Here is a 25,312-nt window from a genome sequence, read left to right as displayed (position 1 = left end):
GACTTCTTGATTAAATAAAGTGCATATTTTTATATGTGTGTATATATATATATATATATATATATATATATATATAAAAACATAGGCACAATGTACTGTGTAGAATATTAACTTAATATTAACTAAAGTACAAATGTGAGTTATAAACAGTAATAAATCATTTTAGCACATACAACACAAGTATTAAATATGAACATTTACAAAAACAGGAATAAGAGCATTGTTATGATATTGTAAAACTCTGTGTAGAATATTTTAGGAAACAAGATAACAGAAGAAGTGAAGAATGAAACGTCTCTACAACACAGTCCAGCCGCTCCATTCAGCAGAAAACAAGATTTAAGTTGCATCTACTGCAGGTGAAATGTTTGACCTCTCTTGACCTTTACACGTGTCGATGTGTGTATGTCTCAGGCTTCCCTTGGACGATCCTTGGAGTGTGTTACGCCTTCTGTGTCCTGATCTAGGCGTCTGCGTGGTTGCCTTGGTAACAGTTGTCCTCTGCAGCAGACTGGTCAGGAACAGGGAAATGGTGGCTGCTGCCAATATTACATCGGTGAGTCATTGTGTGTGTGTGTTATTAGACTAAAATCCAAGTGGACATGGTGATTGATAAACAATGTGGAGGTGCTGTTATATGAAGTGACATCACTGGATAATCAGGTTCATCATCAGCTTCATTCACTTAAGTCAGGTTTGCATTTGCAGTGTGGGTTTTGTTGCCATAGTAAGTTAAACCAGCCTGAGACCTGCAGGCCTAAATGATGAGCTTAATTTAACACTTTCTTTATTTTGTTGCTTTATGATGAGCTCTCGTCTTTTTTTTTGCTGTATGTCAGATTAATTCCTTCCAAACTGAGATTTTCATGTAGACTAGTGGTCCTCAACCTGTGGGGCAGGGCCCACTGGTGGGCCGCAAAAGTTTTGCAAGTGGGACAACAAATCATTTGCAAGTGCAACAAATAAAAATGTTAATGTAATGTTGTCACCAGCCATTTTTCTATATGTTTTCATACATTTACTGACACAGGATTGGACATAACCAGGAAGAAACAGAAAAGCATTTGAAGGAAACAAATGAAGTTTTATTTGAAACTATGAAATTCTAAATTAGAAGTGTATTTCCACAAAAACTGGGAAAGAATCTACATTTTCTGGGACAGTTGTGGGAAAACAGCAATAGGTGGCAACCCTGAGTCTCTCAGGCCTTGTTAAAAGCCAACAACCCTCTCCTAGATGTATCTGCTTTCTCACTTAATAAGTGTGAAAGAAGAGTAGAGAGTAGTTCGCCTTTCAGATAAATTCCTTATATATCCTTAAAGAACCATTTCTGAAGAAAAGAGGTGAGAAAAGATGGACATGGGAACAGAAGGAAGAAAAATGTGAAAAAAGTGACAGCTGTGTTTTAATGAGCCTGTCTGTTATTTCATTTACAGTTTGCAAACTCAAACGCTGTGGCCATGTCATTGGTACAATATTGAAATGTAGTTGGAGGAAAAAGTGGAAAGACTCAGAATGGAAATATTCAAGTAATGCACCAATAACTTAAAACTATTGTTGAAATGTACCTGGTTTAAACTCATCCTCATACTCCTCCTTCTTTCTGGCTGATCTGTGTTTCCACCTCTCTCTCTCCTTTTATTTTACCTTCTCACTTTCATTCTTCTCTGTCTCCAGGGCAACCGCCCAAACAAACAGTACCAAGCTGTCGGCCAGGAAAGGAGGAGACAGTGGAATCTGAGTAAAAGACATATTCCAGTACAAGTTTAGAAAGTTTTTCATGTTGATGTGATAAACAGTCACATGCGATGAACACATTTTCTTACAAGCAGCAGAGTCTGTAGTCATGACAATGTCAGTCTGTTTGTCGATCAGTGTGTCCAACACTTCCAGAGCAAGATATCTCAAGAGCTACTTCTTCTGTGGACATTCATTATCCCCAGAGGATAAGTCCTAGTCATTTCTGTGACCCTTGACCCTGACTGTGGTCTGTGACAGGGTATAACAAAAAACAACTGATAGGATTCTCACATATTCATGATCGCTGAGGATGACTCTTCATTTTAGGTAACAAAATATTTTGTGCTTTTGATTCTTCTGCAACGACTGTACCTCCAACGGGACAGATGCTATTAAGTTGTAATGAAATGTTCAGACTACAGTCATGCTCCTCAGAGAATGAAACTTTTCTATATTGGTCACCTCATGAGCTTTCCTGGAGTGCCGCCCTCAGGATGAAACGGCCTCAATGCCACATGGTAACAGTAGCTGTGTCCCGATTCAGGGCCAGCATCCTTTGCAGGATGCACGAAGGCATGATCCTTCATAGACCACTCAGGCCGAACCGTAATGAGAAGGTCTGGTCTACAGAGGATTTTTGCTTTGCGTCACCAGCTGTGTCCTTGCCGCTGCGACACAAAGCATGCCTCCTGTGACCTAGCAACCTTGATAACATGTAACTTTTCTTTTCATAAAAACTTGAGGTTTTAAGGCCCTTGGTTATTTTTTAACGGTTGTATCATTAGCTGTTGTTCAAATAAAAAGCAGCAATGCTAGGAAACTAGACCTGAGAGTTGAGAGAGGAGGCTGTAGCATCTGAACGGTGAGGGACACTGAATGATCTGGCAGAGACTAGTAGTGTCCTGGTGGGAGCCGGGACCAGGAAGCCACACCTAGCAGAGACACACATAAACACAGGCAGGGAGAAAGACAAAATCAGGAATGGACACACACACACACAAAGGAGGGGAAACAGAACCGGTGGAGCATGAGACTTAATAACAGCTTTTACAGTTATGACGCTGTGGCTCGTAACACCCCCCCCCCCCCCCCCCCACCCTGTAGGCCTTAGAGTGCATTCCGCTACTCCACCTGGACCGCTCTGTTTAGGGGCGTGTCGTACCTCAGAGACATGTCTGCTGGTTCAGTGTGTCATCTGCTGCTTGGGGCTCTGTCTGAGGGGAACTGATGCTGCAGTGTCATGGTGTCATTCCTGACCCCTGCGCAGATCCTACCTCATCTGTGGTTTTAGGCTTGTTCTGTTATTTCTTCTCTCACCCAATCAGTTACTGGTCGTTGTCAAATAGTAGTTAGTGGTTGTAACTCCAGCTCTATGAAAACATGCGTAGGTTTTTGTCTGGACTGCAACAGCAGCATCTGGAATGTCCCTGACTCACTGACTCATATTTTTACCACTGGTCAGCTGAGGCCTCACTGAGTTTCTGGACCACACAGGTTCTATCGAGGGGGGTGGGGGGGGGGGTGGGAGGGAGAGAGAGAAGTCATCGGTAACGAGGCTTCGTACTAACGACTATGACCAACTCTACATATCAAACAGAGGGAGTCAGACATAAAGACCTGCCTCTAATAAAAGTCTGTTACGTTCTGGAGCTGAAGTAAATAAAGATTAAACTATTGTGGATCCAGACGGAGGCTGTGCTCTGTGTGAGAGACTGAGTAACAAAGGTAATCTGTCTCCGGCCCCGGTGGTTCACCTGGTTGAAAGTGTGACATTTGGGTTTAGTCCTTGTCGCGATGGCCACAGGTTTGAGTCCAGCCTGTGGCATTTTGTTGAGTGTCATCCTCTCTCTCTCTCTCTCTCTCTCTCTCTCTCTCTCTCTCTCTCTGATAAAGTAACTTTAAAAAAGAAAGACATTCCGTCTCTTCTAACGTTCTCTCTGAGTGTTCATGTTACAGTAAATCCAGCTGATATCACAGCTCAGTCTTTGACTTTCATTTATGTGTTTGCTGATTTTGTCACAGGGTCAGTGGTCAGTGCTGTTGCCTCCCAGTGGGAAGGTTCTGGGTTGTGTGTGGAGTTTGCATGTTCTCCCTGCACCTGCGGGGGTTCTCTCCAGGTTCTCCGGATTCCTCCCACAGTCCAAAGACATTAGGTTAACTGGCAACTCTAAAGTACCAATAGGTGTGAATGTGTGTGTGCGTGAGCTGTTGTTTGTCTCTATATGTCAGCGCTGTGATAGACTGGTGACCTGTCCAGGGTGTACCCCGCCCTCGTCCAATGTAAACTGGGATTGGCTCCAGCCCCCCCGCGACCCTACAAAGATAAGTGGTATAGATATTGGATGGATGGATGATTTTGTCAGAGGATGTCATGGTTATAAAATCAGGATTTGACCACAGACAGTCCAGACAGAGTCAGATGATTTATCCTGTTGAGCTCTGAAAGGAGGGGAGCAGCGTATGTGCTTGGGTGTTTATATGGGATCCCAGTGTGCGGTCACTACGCCCCGATCAGGCCAGTACAAAGATCAGGGGGGCAATGCTCGTAGAAGTGGAGTTACATCCAGTAACTACCATTTTGCTATAGTGAACAATATTTCTGAAGACCTCTATGTGTTACAGGGATTATCACTTCTTAGATGCACTTGGATTGTCTCTTGAATGATTTATCCATGAGAGCCGTGGGGGTGGGGGGTGGGGCTAGAGCCAATCCAGCTGATACTGGGTGAGAGGCGGGGTGCACTCTGGACAGGTCGCTAGCTATCACAGGACTGACTGTGTCAAATCATTCAGAGGGTTCCCCCGAGCCGACCGCTCTCCTCTGCCAGCGATCCGCTCTGTAGCAGTACAGGGAGGATGATTTGGTGTGATATTCCTGTCTAGTAACATTAGATCTGTGCCACCTGTTACTGCACATCAGGACTGAATGTGTTGCTGGTACTACTCTAAACTGTGTGTTCACAGGGATGTTACATCTGCAGTCAATGGCAACGGTGCAATGAGGAGGAGGGGTTTTTCTATTTTTATATTCTGCCTGTAATCTTTGAAACATGCAGTGAAAATGGTTCAATCTGTGTGTGTGTTCAGCGTAGCGTTACAACCCCCGGCAGCTGCCCTGTCCCATAAAGCAGACATACACTGCGATGTAAGCAGAGGTCCTGTAAAAGCTTCCATACACTCAAACATTTACACAGGAATACAGGAGAATCATGCAGAGGTATAAAAAAGCAGTTTGATATACTGTATGTTTCTATGACAAAAGCCTGTGGCTGCATAAACATCTGGTCACAGTGTTGTGTGTGTGTGTGTGTGGTGTGTGTGTGTGTGTGTGTGTGTGTGTGTGTGTGTGTGTGGGGTGGGGGGGGGGCACTTATCTGCAGGTCGACACAGCATCCTTGTGCGTGTACAGACCACAGCACACACTGAGGGTCTGCCAGTAACCAACCAGTAGTTTGGTTGTAGAAAGTCTGGATTACTACTGGTGCAAAGAGTGGGTTGTTTAGTTTCAAAGAATCGGGGCGTATCCACCGTCATCTCATTTCTTTGTTTCTAAATATTTATAAAGAGTGATATATTTAAAGCTGCATGTAAAAAAAACTTTTACCGAGTGCTCTGGGAAAACTCTCTTCCTGCAGATCTGTTTATCTGTAGTATTGCTGTTAAATCCTCTTACTGTCTGTGAGAGATGACTGCAGTGTTGGTGATCACATGTATCATTATCTTGTCATCACTTACTCTCAATATATCAACACTTACTGTCCAGATAACTGTTTAAAGGTACTTGAAAAAATCTCAGCAAGTCATTTGTTTGTTTGATGGCACGGTGAGCTTGAGTCCACCTTCTTATTCCCATGATATCATGGACTTTTATAGGAACATCATAGTTCTCTTTTAACTCTTTTTACTTGTGGAAAATAAATACGACTGATGAAAATCTGTTACACACACCTTCGGTTGCTGTCATTAACCCTTGTGCTGTCTTTGGGTCAAAATGACCCAATTCTTCTGTCCTTCTTTCCTCCTGCCGTGCTCTCTGCTTCCTTCTTCCCTTCCTCTTTTCCTTCCCTCTTTTCATCCTCCTTTACTCCCTTCTTTTTTCTTCATTCCTTCCTTCCTTCTTTCATTCCTTCCTTCCTTATTTCCTTCTTTTCTCCCCTCCTACCCTCTTTTCTCCCTTCCTCCCTTCTTTCTTTCCTTATTTTCTCTCTTCCTTCTTTCTTTCCTTCCTTCCTTCCCTCCCACCTTCTTTTCTTCATTTCTCCCTTCCTCCCTTCTTTCTTTCCTTCTTTCCTCCTTCCTTTCTTCTTTTCTCTCTTCCTTCTTTCTTTCCGTCCTTCCTCCCTTCCTTATTTCCTACCTTCTTTTCTTTTCTCCCTTACTTCCTACCTTTTTTTCTCCCTTCCTTCCTTCTTTCCTTCATTTCCTTCCTTCTTGTTTCTCTTCCTTCTTTCTTTCCTTCCTTCCTTCCCTCCTTCCTTCTTTTCTCCCTTACTTCCTTCTTTCCTTCTATTCTCCCTTCCTTCTTTCCTTTTCTCCCTTCCTTCCTTCCTTCCTTCTTTCCTCCCTTCCTCCTTCCTTGACCCGAAGACAGCACAAGGGTTAAATGTCATAATCTGACAGCATTAGGATCAGTTAGTTAGGAGCTACACACAGCCTGTGTGTGTGTGTGGAGGAATTTAGTTTGCGCTGTAACTGAAAAAAAACCTAAAAACTTCCAGTGAACGTTTGACTAAACCGTCATTTACTTTCTTTTTGTCCCTTTCCCGCCTCAGCTAGAAGAAGACCCAACAGATAAAACTACAGATGAAGAAGGAGGGGAGGAGGATGAAGAAGAGGATGAAGAGACATCAGGAGGCGAAGAAGATGATGAAGAGAGGTCATTACCTTGTGACCCCGATGAAGAGGTTTCCACGGCAACCAGAGCCAAGCAGCTGGCCGAGCGTCTGAAGGCCACGGCTCGGAAAGTTCTGCGGGACCTGGGGAGGATCTTAGCCATCAGCCTGCTGGCTTTGGCAGGTACGGTGATGTGTGTCACAACATTTCGCAGCACATGAAGAAGAAGACGCTGGTGCTAGCACAGTCCAGACAGTGGAACCTGGTTCACACCTCAAGCGCTCAGCTTGAAATGTCTTTTTGCTGATGCTGTGTCACCTTTAATTAGTTTGAGTTCAGGCGTCTGACACTAATTAGAGCTGCACCACACAGAGTCATGATGTAAAGGCTTTGACAGTTGAGAAATTAAGTGTCATTTTTTTTTTTCTGTCAAAAAATGACAAACCTTGTCAGATATAGTGCAGGAAACTTATAGTACACAAATGACTAACTTGTGCTCTTATATTAATAGTTTGTTTGCATGAATTATCTGGGCCCGTATTTACAAAGACACTTAGCTCTAAAAGTAGCTCCTAAGTCTGGGAAAAGTTAGAGGCAGTGGAGAGGAGTCCTAACTCACTACGACCAAATCACAAAGAATCTTAAAGGGCTGCTGTCGATCACGTCACAGTGTTCTGGAAACCTTACATGATGCTGAATTACTGAAAAGATACGACTCCATAGCGACTGATGATCGTTGTGGAGTTTGTAAAGGATTCATTAACATCTCCTACCAACCGAAACAACACAATCAGTGCAGAAATGAAGTGTAAGTTGGCAGCGCTGTGTTACTTAGCAACAGATAAAATGAAGCTTTATAATGCTGACAACTTGGAGATCTCCCAGCCGTCTGTAAGCCGATCTATTCACCAAACAACAAATGTCTCTGTAGACAATTCAGAGAACAATTCATACCATTTCCTTTACATCATTTGTTTAGAGTTTTTTTTTTTCCATTGAGAGAATTGAATGTAAGTTTTTAGGGTAAAATGAATTCTCTCGGGTCGACACAAACCTGATCATACTGATGCATTTTGGAGAACGCACTGCTTTAGTAAACAGCATGTAATCCGTTATTATTTCATTTGTATTTGTTTATTTCTCAGTGTTTCTTTATTATTACTGCGGGTCTTTCATCGACCAATCACAGTTTACCTCTTGGAAGCGAGTTCATCCATGAGAAATGACGTCATCCATTGCAGCGGAGTCGCACTCTACGCTCAGGAGTTTTCACTTTACCTGAGGAAAAGTTGGTCTCAGCAGCTTTGTGAGGAGGACTTGTGGAGGGAAATTTGTAGTTAGAAACTTAATGAATATGGGCCCAGAACACAGTCATTTGAACATTTAATGAATTACAATAATACAATATTGAGTGTTTGCATGCACTAATTCATGTGCATAAATTTAAGAACACAAACTCTTTTTTTTCCATTACACTTAACCATCTCTATGAAAGGTCGTGTGCCACAGTGGCTTCCAGTGTATTCAGTACAATGTCCATTTCCACAACATTAATTCCATGACTACAACAACACTCATGTCATTACTCACTGCTCTGCTGCTTCCATGTTCTCTTTTTAACAAAAGTGCTGTTCTCACGCTTTGGTTACATCAAGCCCACTTTCCCATGCCCTCATGGCGTTAAGCTATTGTCAGTGAAAATCAACACTTCCTGCAAGATACAGCCTGTAAATATGAGTGGTTTAGAGAGAGACATTTTCCTCATACTTCCACAGAACACAGGACACAGTCCGGCTGCACGGGAGGCACAAACATGAAGCTGCTATTTCTGTAAATGTGCAAAACATGTGTAACGCTTTCTACACCTTATACAGGAGACTTCCTTTAATTCTGTTACGCACACACTAAATTCCAGGGAATTGCACTTGTTTGACAGGAAGTGTTAAATGTTCCAGTTGGCTATAGAGTGTGTCTCTCTCTGTGTGTGTCTCTGACCTCTCCTCCCTCTTCCTCCCAGGCATCACGCTGCCCTCTGCCTTCTCAGCCGTCTACTTCCTGCTTTTCATCGGCGTGTGCACGTGGTGGGCATACCACCTTCCCATCAGTCACCTGGGCTTCAATGCACTGTGTGTGATGGTGGGCTTCTTCACTGCCGGTCACATGGTTTGTCTGTACTTGTACCAGAGTCTGCTGGCCCAGGCCATGTTCCCCTCACACAGTCTGTGGGCCAGGTAAGACTGTAGCACACACTGTGCTAATACAAATGATTTCACTTATGTTTCACCCCCAGGACACCTTCATTCCAATGTGAGAGACAGGTGATATCTGCAGGTTCATTTTCAGGCATTTACATAAAACAATGTGTCACCAAGAAGCAACACATTCACAATCATTGATAAAAAATCATATCATCAAATATCACCATAACTTTAAACTCTATGACAGAAGAGCTCTGTTTACCTGAGACAGGAAGCAGACAAACCCAAGTCTAAACTAAGACAGGCTGAATATATTATTAGTAAGAGGAATATAGTTTCAGCAGGTGGAGTCAGGGGGGTGTCAGCTCTGACCAATCACATGAACTCGTCTCATCCCTTTTAAACGTAGCAATGTGTGTGTATGTATATATATATATATATATATATATATATATATACACACACATTGCTACATATATACACTTATGTATATATGTATATATATATATATATATACACATATGTATATATGTGTGTATATGAGTATATGTATACAGGGTTACTCCTTACAAGGCTTGAAGATGGGGATGCGATATCTCAGTAACACCTTGATGGAACTTCTTCAAATTTGGCACAAACATTCGCTAGGATCCAGGGATGAACTGTTTAGATTTTGGTGGTCAAAGGTCAAAGGTTTAAGATCGCTGTGACCGCACAAAATGCATGTTTAGCCTTGTGAATGCAATATCTCAGTAACGCCCAGAGGGAACCTCATTGCTCACCTCTGTCACACTGTGACCTCACAAAACACTTTTCTGGCCACAATTTAACAATTTAACTCAAATGTCTATAAGGACATTTTATATACAAAAGGTCAAAGGTCATCTTCACTGTGACATCATAATTTTCTGCAAAAACACTTGATTATTCAACAATGTAACTCAGGAAGGAGAGATTTGACCATATTTCCTGACTCTTGGCTGGTAGGTGGAGGGATACTGTGTGAGGTGTTTTTTTTAGAAACGTCATGTGATTAGCATGATAAGTAAACTGTTATTTAAAGTCCATTTCAGCAGGGCGGACAAAAACAGCACTGATGCTGATGGTGAGGACTTCAGTTGAACTGTGAATCAGTCATTTCATTAAAAAAAGTAGCTTCCAAACAGAAGAGAAAGAAAACTAACATGGAGGAAGCATATCTCTGAAATCACTCCTTACTTGTTTCTTTTTCTCTGTGATCTCTTTACCGTACCACCATAATGCTTCCTGCCCTCACCGTGAAGTGCATGATATTCCTCAGGCACTGGAGTCAAAGCTCAGTCCCCTCTCAGGGAACCTACAGTATCTATTAAAGAGATCGTGTGAGTTCAGAGGCACAGAGGAGAAATCAGAAAGTGAATGTGTGAGTTAGAACAGAGGAATGTGAGGTAAGAGTGATTTCCGGACTGGAATGTGTGGAATGGCTGGCTGACTGTGACTCCTCCCCCAGGTTTCCCCTCCTCCTACGTCTCGTGCTTGTGTGCCCAGTCATAACCGGGTCACAACATTACTGGATCTGGACTCCCTGACAGGTCCAGATATTATAATGCAGGTGTCTATCTGTTAGATGTCTGCAGTGCATCAGTGAGCCTCTAGGATCACTTCACCAATAGTGACTGAACGCAGAGCGGCCTCTGGCGTGGGGCAAAACTGTCGGCGAGTGGAAAATCAGGGCTAAAATCGTAATGTGTGAACTTAGCATAATAGCAAGCAGCTGATACTTAATGACCTCACCGACCCTCATCAGCTAAAGGGCAGAAATGTGAACAAGTAGTGCAGCATTCCTCTATGACATACGATCTCTGTTTCTCTCTCATCTATCCTCACCAGAGTTCTTGCCAGGTGTCTGTGTCATCACTTAACCAGCTGTTAATCAATCAACACACACACGCACGCACACACACACACACACACACACACACACGCACACACACACACACACACACACAAAATGTGCCTGAGATGTTTGGATAAATCAGGTGGAGCAGGTGTTGCCATGTGTCATGGATGTCTCTCAGACGTAAAGACAATAAGAATGAGATGACATCACTGTGACTTTCATTGAGAGCAAACAACACGTTTCGCCTGCGGCTTTCTCAGGTTCACTCAGTGAAATTACAAGAGTCTTCACAGGTGCAGTACATACACACAAATAGGTCACATGACATCACCATCTTTTTCATGAATAATTTTTCAGTATTTTAACCTTTTTTCAAAAGGTAAACATTTTCCAAAAAACATGAGAATAATATGACACATTATCAAAGATCACAGCATTATTAATATTACTAGAGTTACAAAAGTTATATATACATATATATATATATACAGCTGTCCCTCTGCATCACAGTGGAGGGTGACTGTCAGAGGACTCCTAGCTCATCTGTCCCTAAGGGTCCAAATAAGCTGTGGCTAGAGATACAGTCCATAGGGTTTAATTGGTTTCAATGCAAAGCTCCTACATGAACAATATTAACTCAGGTTTTCTCTAAAAATGATGAATTCCTATTATTGTTGTAGGAAGTATTACTTTTCTCCAATGTTTTTTCCAATAACCCAGCCTCCATAGTAACCTATTCTATTTCAATTTGTGGACAGTGTTAATAATCCTGTTGTATTCATCCCCAACTCCTCTCTCTCTCTCTCTCTCTCTCTCTCTCTCTCTCTCTCTCTCTATCTCTGTTCCTGTGTAGACTCTTTGGTCTGAAGGACATCATCGTACCAGGAAACTGCTCCTCGACCTCTGACCTCAACCTCAATGCCAATCATGATTGGCCAGTTTATGTCAACCCAGGAATACTGTTCCTTCTCTACATCACCATAGTAACTGTTCTCAAGACAGGATGTCATGGAACACCTAACCAGGTATCTGCTACTTCTTATTTATTAGTGCTGAGTCAGTTTGTTGTGTCCATAGCAGAGTGTGGGTCCATTCTGTTGTTGCTTATTGTGCAGTGGACCTGAGAGCTCAGCTGATCTAGTGATTGTAGCATTTTCTTTTTTCATTTAGAAAAAGCTGTCAGTCTGGACATGTGTTTCCTCTCAGGTGTTTATTTGTGTTCAGCAGGTTGAGGAGCAGGAGCAGCAGGAGAACAAGGAGGAGATGATGGAGGAGATGATGGAGTTGAGGTCATGGAATCGACAGAAAGACGAACATGAAGCTGACACACAGGTAAATACTCATATCTCTGTCAGCTACTCATCAGCCTCAATCTGTACGGACTTTCATGGTAAATTGATAAAAGCACTGATGCCTCCCTGCTCTTCTGGGCGCCACTTCACTCATATTCATATTGAACATACTTGAAATGCCTTTCAAGCATCTACTTCAGATCAATTCAAATGAAATAGCACTTTTCCTGCAACATCATACAGATCTGCTCTCTGATTGATTGTTTCGTGCAAAGGACAGTTTCTCTACTGTCCTTTTCCAGCTGCTTTTTGCCATAGTAAGAAAGCCCCCAGGCAAAATATGTATCATAAGACACAAGACACACACACGCAAAGAGTTTCAGGATGAGAGTTGAAGATTATTTTCTTTATCTACAAGCATGAACACGTGTTGTGGGGTCATTGGAGGTAGGTCTGGAGAGGGTCACATGCCCGGGGGGTGGGGCACTGTGCTACCAGAGGCAGGAGTTGTGGTCCATGACAGGGGCTGAGTGTAACTGTACAGTTAGACCAACGCTGCCTGGCAAACTTTACTCACCTAGTTTGGCCACGAACAAAGGGGAGGAGAAACGGAGGAGGTTGGGTTGTAAACATCAAGTATATAGTAAATACTTGTATATAGTATAACAGGCTGTGCGTCAGCGGACCAGGAGCAGACTGAGGAACAGGCTTGACATCGGCAGGGACACCTCACGTAGGGACAGACAGGATGTTCTCAGAATCTCCTTCATCCAAATCAGTCGGGCAGCATGAATGTGCAGCTGATGAATCAGCAGAAATGATGTGATGCATCATGTCAACATGGGGCAGAGTCTCAGAGGAAAGTTTCAACATCTGGTGGAATCCATGACATGAGGAACTGAGGGAACTACCCAGTGTTAGCGTGCTGTTCCTAATAAAGTGCTCAGTGAGTGTAGTTACATAGTATTCCCATCATTCTGTCATTGCTGTGCATTTGTTCCAAGTATTTAGTTTGCTCTTGTTGACAACATGGACCAGTGGCAGCTGGAGGATGTCATACAGACGTGGTTCTGAGACATCTATTCTTCACGCCACACTCTGCACTTAAACACCAACAACTCGCCTAGCGTTGACTCATTGAATGAACCTCCCTGGTGTTTGCACCTCTCCTCCCACATGTGCTCTGTGCTTGGTACCGAAATACTGCACAGATAGGCAGCACCAATTTCAAGGTCAACAAAATACCAAACTGTCATGTGCCGCTTGTGTTAGTTGGTGCATGGCCTGAAAATAGGGCGCCAAGTCGCAGTCTGTAACAAAATATATGCACTATATATGTACAGATGAAGGTCTGTATCCTAAAGTGTCTGTGGGTGTGTGCTCTACTGTTTCAGCTCATGATCCTGCCTGTAGGAACAGGAAGCAGCAGAGGAGGAACTGTGGCTGAGGAGAGTCAGACAGATCTGGGTATCAAAGTCTACAATTATTCATGTGACAGAAACTGTGTGTGTGTGTGTGTGTGTGTGTGTGTGTGATTGCAAATAATTTGGAAGAAGTCACTTGTGGCACAGAAGGTCAGAATGACTGTGGTTACTGGAGATTACATCTTAAATATTACTATCTAATAAAAGAACAGATTGTTCTCTCATTCACAATGAAGCAGTGTGTGTCATGTTTGAGGGAGATCAGCTGGACCCAAATGCAGACAACACAGAAAGGGGGCTGGTTCAAACTCAAAATCCAAAATGGAGGCAAAACCCAGGAAAAAAACTGAAACACTAGGGAAACTAGTCGAGAGAAAAGCAGGAGCAAAACAAAAAATCCAAAAGGGCAGGAGCAGGAGACACGGGAAACTTCCCGAAGGCAAACAGAGTAAAGCAGATGAACTGACAAGACAACAGGAGCACAGAGACTAAATACACACAAGGGAGGCAAGGGGAATTGACCACAGGTAAAACACATCAGGGTGTTGCAGACAGTCACAAAGGAGAGAAACAGGATGAAGACGGGGGAAGTAATTTCAAAACAGGAAATTAACCAAAAATCCAAACATAATGAAAGACCATGACAGTACATCGGTAACAATCCTGCTCCTGATAGCTAGCATAGCCTGATAGATAGATAGCATAGGCGTGAGTCATTCTGCAGGTCCTCGAATGGACATATTGCTTTGATTCAATGATGTAACAACAATAAACCACAAAGGGAAGGGATAAGAGATAAAACAAGTGAGCAAACACTGACAACCTTGGGGTATACAAATCAAATAACCAGGTAGAATATCAGACCCTCCCATCCCAGCAGCACTATCTAGAGGTAATAAAGAAAGCTGTCTGTGCCGTGCATCTCAACTCTCCGTCCCGTTGATTTATTGATTGTGATATCATATTCCCAAATCTCAGCTATTATTATTAAACTGTATAATGACAACAGAACTGATAGAAATGATGCCACAACTGTAGAAAATAAGGGCCAATCTGCAATAAACAGGAATCATCCTTTTAAGGTAACTTGTCATATATGATGATATAGACAACATTATATTTCCAGTTCATCGTCCTCAGCTGGTTTGATGTTAATCTCTGTCATGTTCTGTTCGCTGAGATGACTGTTTGTGTTTGGCAGGAGTTAGCGGCGCTCCCAGAGGCCAGAAGACTGAAAGCCCGTTCTTCATGTTGGGAAAGGTGGTCATGCAGCAGAGCTACGTCTGTGCTCTCATCGCCATGATGGTAACTATTAGAGCCATGATTTTATATCATTATAAAATGACACAGGACCAATATATTAAAGTCTGCTGTTTCATATCTGCTCAATTAAGACAGCTGAGCTTAAATTAGTGGGTTATGGGAGTTCCTGTTCTTATGTGCCTTTTCCATGTTGTTCAGGTTTGGAGCATCACATACCACAGCTGGCTGACCTTTGTGTTGCTGCTGTGGGCTTGTCTCATCTGGATCCTGCGCGCCAGGTACAGTCAACACCTGCAGCTGCGACACCACAAATGAAGAATCTGATCAGCTGATTGTCTTTAAATGTGACTGTTGCTCTGTAATGTCTTCATTCATTCCTACAGATATCATCTGTGTCAGTTGTGTTGTGTAGATTTTTCCCAGGTGACATTGTGACTGAACCCACACTGATGTGTGTGATGTCTGTGTTTGCAGACGGCACGCAGCCACGCTGTGCTCCCCGTTCATCCTGCTCTATGGCCTGGCTCTGTGCTGTCTGCAGTACGTCTGGGCCATGGAGCTTCAGCCTGAACTGCCCACTACAGTGGGAACCATGAGCCTCAGACAGCTGGGACTGGACCGAGCTCAGTATCCCTGTCTAAGGCTGGGAGCTATGGTAAGATGAGAGCACAGACACCAGGTATTTCATGATGACTATATTAAAATCTGCAGCCTTTTATGACATTTATCATTCAATATAAGCCTTCATCATTGACTCATGGCTTTGGAAAGTGGCTGTTGGAAGCCGGAGTGTGTGTGATATAAAGCAGATCTAGTAGAGCTCATCGCTCCACACAGCACCATGAGGCACGAGCTCGCTTGGAACAGCATCTGTCTTGTTGACAAAATATCATGAGGTCAATTCCTGGCTGTGCCAGATTACATGCAGTATCACAGCCAAACTCAATAACAATAAGCTTTATTTATATAGCACCTTTCAAAACACAGTCACAAAGTTCTGTACGAGACAAGATAAAACTGTGGACCAACAATAAAAAGGAATGATAAAAAAAAAACAAAACCAACAGATTTAAAAACAGTTTAAAGGTTTTACATTACAACATTGGAGGGATGGAAAGTGCGACAGTGAGGGTCAGTAAAAATAAGATAAATCAGCCTAAAATGATTAAATTGATCAATAAGAAACAGGATGATGACTTAATATAATGATAGATTTAAGATGTTAGAAGCAGACCCTAAGTTCTAGTTATTTTTAGTTATATTTATACGTTTATAAGTTCAGCAGCAGAAAGCTCTTCTAGACTCTACTCTTTTCCATACGAACACAAAACATGTCAGGTTTTATATTGTGGCAGTTCATTTGAATAAAGACCTGTGACTGGGCTCCAATTCAAAGTCTCATCCCCTCTATTGGTAATTTGCAGTAAGTTTAATAAACATGCTGGTTTGAACGGAGTAAATGAACAGATCATTTTGCTGGTTAGAAACAGTTTTCCTCAGCTTTTTAAAAACCCAGTGAACTGAATTCTCACTCACCGTGTTTTTTTTTTCTGCGGGTTTTTCCACCTCTCTGTCTTTTTATTACCTCTCTCTCTCTCTCTCTCTCTCTCTCTCTCTCTCCAGCTTCTGTTTACTTTAACTTTCTGGCTGTTGGTGCGTCAGTCAGTGAAGGAGAACTTCAGCAGGAAGAGGAAAATGGCCACACCACTACAGGAAGTCACTACAGGTCAGACAGCTTTTACACACACACACACACACACACACACACACACACACACACACACACACACACACAGACACACACACGTGGTTTAGAGAACAGGCAGGGGCTGGGGCAGAGACCCTTAACTATAGTCCCTGACCCTTGTGTGCACAACTTCCGCCCTCTTACAGTCTGTGTACAGTGAATACAATGAAAGGATAATAAAATTGGATCTTCTCCATCATATCAAGATGAGTTTCTGATGGGAATAAAGGAGCTATTTGTAAGTTTTCCAATTGTTACATAGATTAACCATAGACTGTACATAAAGATGGTCGTAGCCTCTGTGACGTCACCCACAGGTTTCTGAAGCTCAGAGTGAGCTGCCCCACCATCGCCATCTTGGCAGTGTCTGACTCCGCCCCTAACTCCCAGCTAATCCAAAAATGGACAAAGAGACACTGTGTGGAGCTGAGAATTAGGTACATGCCAGTTTGTGACAAGCATACAATACCCCACCTGTCACTCAAAGAGGCCACGCCCTCAATTCTACATAACTTTAAGCCTAATAAAATATAAACAGGTGAGTTATATAAACAGGTGTCATGAAGGAGGAAATTAGCTCTAGAGACCAAAGCTGTTTTTGTACCAGGCTGTAAACATGTTTATTTCTGCTGTAAAGTTGGACATTTTAACATGGGAGTCTATGGGGACTGACTCACTGTTGGAGCCAGACTCTAGTGGTCAATAGAGGAACTGCAGCTTTTATCACTTCAGTTCTGGCCTCATGTTTCAGCTTCGGAGGTTAATGCTTGGAGAAACCTTACAAATAGCTCCTTTAAAAGTTTGCATTTGCATTGGATAATCCACAGAACACAGTTTTCTTGGAACAACTTTCTATCAAAGAAATATTAATGAAAACTATTGATGGCATGTTCTTCCTGACTATCCAAACACTGTTTCTGGACACTGTGCTTTTGAATTTTATAATTATAAAAATCAAAAAGCCTCCTCAGACCATGTCCTGTCATTATCCTCCCAGATAATTAACCTTCTCAATCTATTGAACCATGCAGGTGTTTTTCCTGCATGTACAGTATTTTCTTGTACATTTCTTTCTGAGCTCTAACCCCTCATCCACTCCTCCCTCTCTAACCTGTTGCCCTTGACAGCAGAGGCGGCTGGTAATGAGTCAGTGCTGAAGGTTCTGGGAGGCATGGTGATGAGCTGTTACGCCAAATACTGGATTTACGTGTGTGGAGGGATGTTCATCATGGTCTCCTTTGCTGGAAAACTTGTTGGATACAAGATCATCTACATGCTGCTGTTCCTGCTCTGCCTCTGTCTCTATCAGGTAGGAACAGGCCCACAGATCACTGGATTCAGGTTCTCAGACCCCCAGTGATCAGAGTTCAAAGTATTTCCCCTTTTTTTTTTCTTACGTGCTTTGTGACAAAAAGTTATGTTGTGACAATTTAGTTTCCAGGCAACATACAGTATATCTGCAAATAGCTACAACAGTTGAGGAACAGTGAATTGACTAACGCTTGCTTATTTTTTTCCAGGTGTACTATTCTCTATGGAGGCGTCTGTTGAAGCTTTTCTGGTGGCTTGTTGTGGCCTACACCATGCTGGTGCTCATCTCCATCTATACCTACCAGTTTGAAGACTTCCCTCAGTACTGGAGGAATTTCACTGGTTTCACAGAGGAACAGTACGTTTCTTTTTAATTGAGATTGAGATTGTCCGGCTTCTTACTCATTTCTATACGAAATTGAAACTTCTTTTATATTCACACATTACCTCTTTGAGCTGTGCTCATAGTCTACACAGCGCAAAACATGTGCTGAAATGAACTGCTGGGTCCTTACTAATCCTGTTTCTTCACCTGGGTCCAGATTTTCCATGTGGTAATTAAACATGTTAATTTAGGTGTTAGAAGCGGTATATAACTGAAATAATGACGGTGCACCCTGTCGTCCTCAGGCTGGCAGCCATTGGTCTGGAGACATTTGCTCTGTCTGAACTCTTCACCAGTATTCTGATCCCTGGCTTCTTCCTGCTGGCCTGTATTCTGCAACTGCACTACTTCCACAAACCCTTCATGAGAATCACTAACCTGGAACACGTCACACCTATACACAGGTAACACGACATACAGTACACACTACTACTACTCATGTCAAATGAAAAAGTTGTTTGTTTTATATTGCAGGAGAGAGGAATGAAGTGTCTAGAAGTTGACTTACTCACCCACTTAAGCTGCCGTGACTTAGCTTAACTTCGAACATATAAGGAACTGAAGTCCCTTCTTAACTGTAACACATACATTCCACATACTGCAGTGACCTCTAGTGGCTAACTTAAACAGAGCCATATCTAAATCACATCACATAAAGACACTGGCAGATCTGAATGGCATGTAAATAACAGAAACGCCAGAAACTAGAAATGACACATTACACTTCCTGCAGCACAGCAAGAAAAGCCCCAATAATAAATAAAGGGTTTCAATCCACTGAAACGCCAGAGGGCTTTTAATTTGAAACGATTACAGGTTAGGATTAGGAACGACTTAAAACAAGGCACCTATATCAAACACAGGGAGTTAGAAACAAAGACCTGCCTCTAATAAAACTCTGTTGACTTCTGCAGTTGAGGCAAATAAAGGCCCCAGTCACTTTTGGAGGAAAACAGTCGGCTAGATGAAAACTGTCGTGGATCCCAAAGAAAGAAAAGAAAGATATTGTGTCTCTTCTAACTTTCTCTCATGTAGTGATGTTACAGTGAATCCATCTGAAATCCCAGCTCGGTCAGTGTCTTTAACTGATGTGTTCGGTGATGTTGTCAGATGACGTTGTGGTTATAAAATCAGGATTTTAGCAGCAGCTTGGAAGTGACTGCTGGTTAACTTGCAGCCTCCTAGACAACAGGAACAGAAAAACATGAGAACAGCTTTATTGTGAATTTCGCTGCATTAAAATACTGTATATGAGAGCACAGAGAGGAGGAGAGAATAGGTATATGTGATCCAGCCATATACTAGGTTTTGACCTAGTTTTTGTTTAATTGTGTCTTTAAAGAAAACAGGGTGAAGATAATAATAACTCCATCTATTGAAAGCGAAGACAAGAAGCAGCTGATGATGCTGCTGCTGCAGATCAATCACACTATCTCCAAGTTATTTAAAAAACAGTTTAAAACTCCTACAAATACCTTCTGATGTTTCGCTACTAACATACAGTATGTCAAGCTATTTCCCATTCTATTAGTTGACAGAAGTAAACTGAATTTTTCATCTTATCTAAGGCAATAATTACCTAATGCTTGTGAAATCAGTTTGGCAGACAGAGGTCATGTAAGTTTCATCCATTTAACTTTAAATGTTGTACATTTGCACAGATTTGTTTCACTTAAAGTTCACTCTAAGTACCCCATCATGAATCAAAAAGCAGAAATTGAATAGGATGGTCCGGTCTCTTTTAAAGGACATAAATATTTTTTTTTCTTTCATGAGTGATGTGTTAGTCTGGAATTATTTTCCATCGTGAAGTATAACCACACAATCTGCCTCCAGGAAGAAGAACAGCGAGAGAACTGCGCAGATTGGCTCTGGTAATGTGGGCGGGGACTTTGAAGAGGAGGAAGACCTGGTGACTAACATGGATGAGGAATCTGAAGATGAAGGTAAAAAAAAACAACAAAAAAACAACATTGGCAGTTTATATTAAAGACACATTTCACAGTTAATTTGTTGCGTATTGACGCACAAATCACAGTAAATCATTTCATGTTGTTTATGATTACAAACTATTTACTGACACAAATCAAAGTGGGAAAATGATCATGCTTAATTTAGCAGGTTTGCATTCAGCTCGTCATCAGAACAGTCAACAACTGTATTGAAGTAAAAGTTTGTCACTTCCTCCTGTATTATGATTATGCATGAACTGAACAATACAACAGACAGCCCTTCAAATCTTACCCATCTACTTTCTATATTGTATCTACAGCCCCCAGTTCCCCTGTCAGACTCCCAGTTATTCTCTGATAATATAAAGCTTTGGTGGGGAAGGCAAAATATAGATAATAATAAAAGCTTCTTCTAAGAACTTGCTGACATGAGTTTTCTATTCATTTGACTGTTAGTGACCTTGAATCTTTTTATGTCAGTGCACTCAAGATCACAAACGTTCCTTAAAGGACTGATCTGAGCTGATTTCTGCTTCTCTGTTGCTTCCTGTCTACTCCTGTCTAATCCTCTCACTGTCTTTGTTCATTGTCTCTCTCTTCCTTTGTTCAGTGGAGTTGATGCCCAGTAAGTGGGGTCTGGTGATGGACAGGTTACTGGTTCTGTCCAGACGATTCTCTGACATTCTCACCAAAGTTCAAGTGTTTCTCTGGATGATTCTGGAGCTCCACATCCTCAAGATGGTGGCCCTGTTCTCTGTCTGGGTTGCACTGGAAGAGGTAAAAGCAGTGGGAGTGGGTGTTGTGTGTGTAAATTAGATACCTTTCAGTCAATTGTGCCACAATTATGGTATGTAATTATACTCAAAGTGAGTGACTTTACTGATTGTCATGTTAAGTGAGACTGTCCTCATCACTTCAAGGTTTGATTGTTGCTGCAGAGGTAGAATGTGAACAAAGTAAATACTACAGCAAATAGCTGCAATAATCTTTTAAATGTGGATACAAGCACCAAAATTGGTATGTTTATCCCTCTGGAAAATCCCAATAGCCCCTTGAAATTTCAAGATGGCTGCCATTTTTGGCATAGAAAACATATTTTACCACAGAGCTTTACCCACGGGAAAGATTGAAATGATTTTGTAACGTAATCCTGTTTTAGACTATGAGGATGTCAAATTCGAAACTCTCACATTTCCTCAGAGCTTTATTTGTGCAGTGTCTAATATGTAATTCTGCATAAAACACAATGTATTTGTAAACCACTTATTATGAATGATGAACCAAAAGTTCTGGAAGAGTCGACAGTCTACTTGTTCACTTGTCTTAACATTAGCTCACTAGGCTAACTCGGTAGCGCTGGGCTAGTTAGCAAGCTTTTTTGTGAGTAATATTTTTTGTAAGTAATATTTTTGCTGAAATATACTTTCATTTCATTTTGCAGTGTATTAAATTTCTACTTTGTTAAAATGTTGGATTTAACACAAGGATTATTCATATGAGAAAATAGTGGATGTACTCGCAAAACATAAAATTTCCTTGCCAGAAATGGCGGACATCTTGAATTTGCTTCATCAAAAGAGTAATACCCAAGGAGGATTTGTGCCAAGTTAAGCATTTGTATCCACTTTTCAAATTTTTTTTCTTTTTTCTTTTCCCTGAAATATGCAGTAATCTGCTGCTGCGCTGAAAATACAGCATGTCAGTAGTGGACTGACCAGTAAAGAGAAGTGATTTATGTAGGGCTGCTGCACTTGACGGAACATTAACAACACAACTGCTGAGGGGGCCGCCCCCAGTATGAGCTACAGGCCCAAAACACAAGTAGAAACCTGAAGAACTTCTTTGGCTTTCATAGGAATAAATGCCAAAAATGGATGGATGGATGGATGGATGGATGGATGGATAGATGGATAGATGGATGGATGGACGAATGGATGGATGGATGGATGGATGAATGGGCCACTATTTTAGAACACTTTTCGAACACTTGATATTAGTCTGAGAGATACATGGTCTGCACATACTGTATAAGATAACCGACATAAAGATCTTCTACATGTTCGTATTTGCACTATGATCTAAATGTTGTCCCTTCTCTTCTTTGTCTACAGCCGTCTGTGATGAACCTGGTCCTGGTGATCTTGTGGTCTCTGGCGATGCCCTATGGTCGCTTCAGGCCCATGGCTTCCTGTCTGTCTACAGTCTGGGTGTGTGTCATCATCGTGTGTAAGATGCTGTACCAGCTCAGTGTTGTCAACCCTGTCGAGTACTCCAGTAACTGTAGCCTGGTAAGACACATATCATAACACACCATCAACACTATCTGTTTTATTCAGTTAGTCATTAATACCAACACACAGTCCTGGAGGACACCAGGATAAGAGCAGCAGCCCACAACCTCATCACCTGGGCTGTTGTACTGTCAGGTGTGGTTCCTGGTTAGCTGGTCTTCCTCTAACCCATTTTCTGTCTGGCAGCATCACACAGTAGAAATACTTTATTCAATCAATCAATCAAACTTTATTTGTACAGCACTTTTCATACAGGTCAGTGCAGTTCAAGAGCTTCACAGATGAAAAGAAAAGGACAAATCAAATAAGAAATCTGACAGTGAGATACAATAAAATACATTTAAAAAGCTGCAATTAATAAACAAACAAATAAGAAAATTAACAAGAAAAGAACAGATGAAATAGAATAAAATACAATTTACAAAATAATCAGGATAAAATAAGTGAATAGAATAAAGTGACTAATTATTTAAGAAAAGCCAGGCTGAAGAGGAACATTTCGAGTTTACATTTAAAGCTGCTCTCAGGTCAGATTGTTCCACTGGCTCAGAGCATAAAAGCTAAAAGCATTCATTATGAATGACACACATATTTTCCTGTTGTAGTCAAGGTGCCACTAATTTGAAATACTTTATACACTGTTGGTTAATACAAATCAATACCACTACAGCATATTATTTAAACACACCATATATTTTTATGTCAAATCTTAAGAAGTTGAAGAAGAGAAGAAGAATAGAGGGAGTCAGTCTGTGAAATTGTTCTTATGTATAGGGTGAAGATCAGGAACAGGAGTCTCTCACAAACATACCACATCAAAGACAGAAGCTTTATTAGAGCAATGCTCTGGCACTTTTACGAGTTTGTCTCCTTCAGTAAAACTAATAGCTGTTAAACGCACACACATGCCAGCTGGGAAGGTTTGCTAACTCTTGTATTGTTGTAGAGATGAATCTAACCTCCGTGTCTGCAGTTGAGCTTGTTTACGAGGCAGCAGACTGAGTTTTTCCATGCTCATGCTGAGCCAGTGTTTACTCTCTGCACACTTTCTTAGAGGAACATTTCACCTAAAAGTGGAAAATTTAATGTGGCGCTCAGTAACAGATCTGGAGGAAATCATAACATCACAGGAGGAAATACTGCTTTTATTTGAGACCTGTTTTCAGCAGTGGATTAAGCCACATTTGATCAAAATAAACTAGTGAGTGTACACAGCAGTTCAATCAATCTCATTAATGTTTTTGATAGTTTTTGGAAACAATGGCGCTCTATGGCTGGATTCCCAGTTTGAATTTAAAGTCACTGCAAGTTAGTCTTATATGAACAAATTATGCTTTAACAATGCTAATGGGCAGAGTTTCGAATGGATGGATTGATAGATAGATGAATGGATAATAGATAGATGTATGAATGGATAATGGATAGAAGGGGGATGAATGGGTGATTTGATGGATGGATAATTGATGGAGGGATGGATGATGAATGAATGGATGGGTGGATGGATGGATGGATGAATCAGCTAAGACAGCTGGTGTTGTTATAGAGTAACTTGACCTCCATTGGGAGATAGAGTGATAAGATGTTGATTTGTCCATGAATCTGTATCTTTCCTCTTTTCTTAACAGCCATTCACAAATAAAACCAACCTGTTACCGGAGGAGATGATGAACTCGTCTCTGTATAAGGAGCCAGTGGATCCAGCCAACTGGTTTGGCATCAGGAAAGATGCCACAGTACTGGGATACAGCAAGGTATATTCAACGTACACTTTGTTTCCTATTTGGTTGAACAATGTAAATGATGACTGGATGTGTCGCATCCTCGCCAGTAGCATCTCTCAATTCCGATAGTTAGTGAGATATCTGCCTCCTTCCCATTGGGTCTGAGGAAACATGTTGCTGTTGAATTTGAATGTAGTTGTATTGGGGTGAAGGGAGAAACTTCCAAACCCTGGGATAAGTAAAATAAAAACCGTCCGCATGACTACATCCAAGCTTTAAAAGTTTACTTTTCCTCTGTATGTTGAGTCTGCTGATCCGTTAACATGCTTTGGCTCCTGATTGGTTTTTTTTTGCAGAACCATTTAATAGTGCTGATGTTGTTGGTGTTTGAGGCGACGGTGTATCGTCACCAGGCTCACCACTACCGTCAGCTCCAACGCTCTCCCCCCACCATCCCCGCTCTGTTCCCCGCCGCCACCAGGGACTCTCTGGACCAGGGCCTCATACCCTGCTTCAAGTACCTGCTCAACTATGCTTTCTACAAGTTTGGATTAGAGGTAACTCTGAAACATCACTTACCTGTTGAACCAGGGCTTTTTGGAGCAATGTTTAAAAATAGAGCTGTTGTAAACAGAGTTTTTTTTTATTGCAATATCTTTTAGATATTATTGAAAAGATGATGCAAAGTTTATGTTGAGTTTCTCTAGTAGACTGTTCCAGAGCAGAAATGGTTTTGGCTGCAAAAAAGTTATAAAATGACGTTTCTTTTCGATTTGTATAAAGATTTGTTTCCTGATGACGGTGAATGTGATTGGCCAGCGAATGAACTTCTTGGTGATAATCCATGGCTGTTGGTTGGTAGCCATCTTGGTGAAGCGCCGGCGGGCAGCTATCGCCCGGATCTGGCCCAAATATTGTCTCTTCCTGTCCATCTTCATGATCTACCAGTACTTACTGTGTGTGGGTATACCTCCTGCTCTCTGTATAGGTGAGTCCTGATATGAAGTTAAGTGCAACAATATGATACACAACCACAGAAACATTTGCTACTGTAGTTGCATAGGTAGAGCACCTGTACCCTCCATTAGGGAATAGCACCTATGTTGTTTATGAACGTAATGTTCTCAGTTTATGTCAAATATAATGGCATCCCGAACAGTCACCATGCAAAAATCCCACTTTTGGAAAGTTTGTGGAGCTGAAGTGATGTCACACTTAAATCTCTGACACAACAGCTTTTGGTTCTCATTGTATTTTCTCACAGATGATGTCTCTC

The 25,312-nt window shown here is 41.7% G+C and overlaps 1 protein-coding gene across 3 annotated transcripts in view; it reads left to right on the top strand.

Annotated features, from left to right (window-relative positions):
- Positions 1–25,312, top strand: part of piezo1 (piezo-type mechanosensitive ion channel component 1) — a 97,739-nt gene that overhangs the window by 42,916 nt on the left and 29,511 nt on the right. The window contains exons 4-22 of one of the 3 annotated variants that reach the window (XM_056395669.1): positions 415–556; positions 6,513–6,756; positions 8,591–8,804; positions 11,504–11,675; positions 11,878–11,982; positions 13,337–13,409; positions 14,568–14,671; positions 14,828–14,907; positions 15,104–15,284; positions 16,253–16,355; positions 17,504–17,685; positions 17,897–18,045; positions 18,318–18,476; positions 19,909–20,018; positions 20,635–20,801; positions 22,136–22,312; positions 23,941–24,066; positions 24,393–24,593; positions 24,820–25,024. In XM_056395669.1, the coding sequence (XP_056251644.1) occupies positions 415–556; positions 6,513–6,756; positions 8,591–8,804; positions 11,504–11,675; positions 11,878–11,982; positions 13,337–13,409; positions 14,568–14,671; positions 14,828–14,907; positions 15,104–15,284; positions 16,253–16,355; positions 17,504–17,685; positions 17,897–18,045; positions 18,318–18,476; positions 19,909–20,018; positions 20,635–20,801; positions 22,136–22,312; positions 23,941–24,066; positions 24,393–24,593; positions 24,820–25,024 (2,894 nt within the window). Of the gene's footprint in view, positions 1–414; positions 557–6,512; positions 6,757–8,590; positions 8,805–11,503; positions 11,676–11,874; positions 11,983–13,336; positions 13,410–14,567; positions 14,672–14,827; positions 14,908–15,103; positions 15,285–16,252; positions 16,356–17,503; positions 17,686–17,896; positions 18,046–18,317; positions 18,477–19,908; positions 20,019–20,634; positions 20,802–22,135; positions 22,313–23,940; positions 24,067–24,392; positions 24,594–24,819; positions 25,025–25,312 lie in introns of all 3 variants that reach the window. The other 2 variants (XM_056395670.1, XM_056395668.1) reach the window with 2 other exon arrangements.

This window comes from Seriola aureovittata, chromosome 14 (genome assembly GCF_021018895.1).
Source record: "Seriola aureovittata isolate HTS-2021-v1 ecotype China chromosome 14, ASM2101889v1, whole genome shotgun sequence".
In the NCBI taxonomy this organism is placed as follows: domain Eukaryota; kingdom Metazoa; phylum Chordata; class Actinopteri; order Carangiformes; family Carangidae; genus Seriola; species Seriola aureovittata.
Note: the sequence above shows the minus strand (reverse complement) of the source record. Positions and strands in the feature narration are given on the sequence as shown.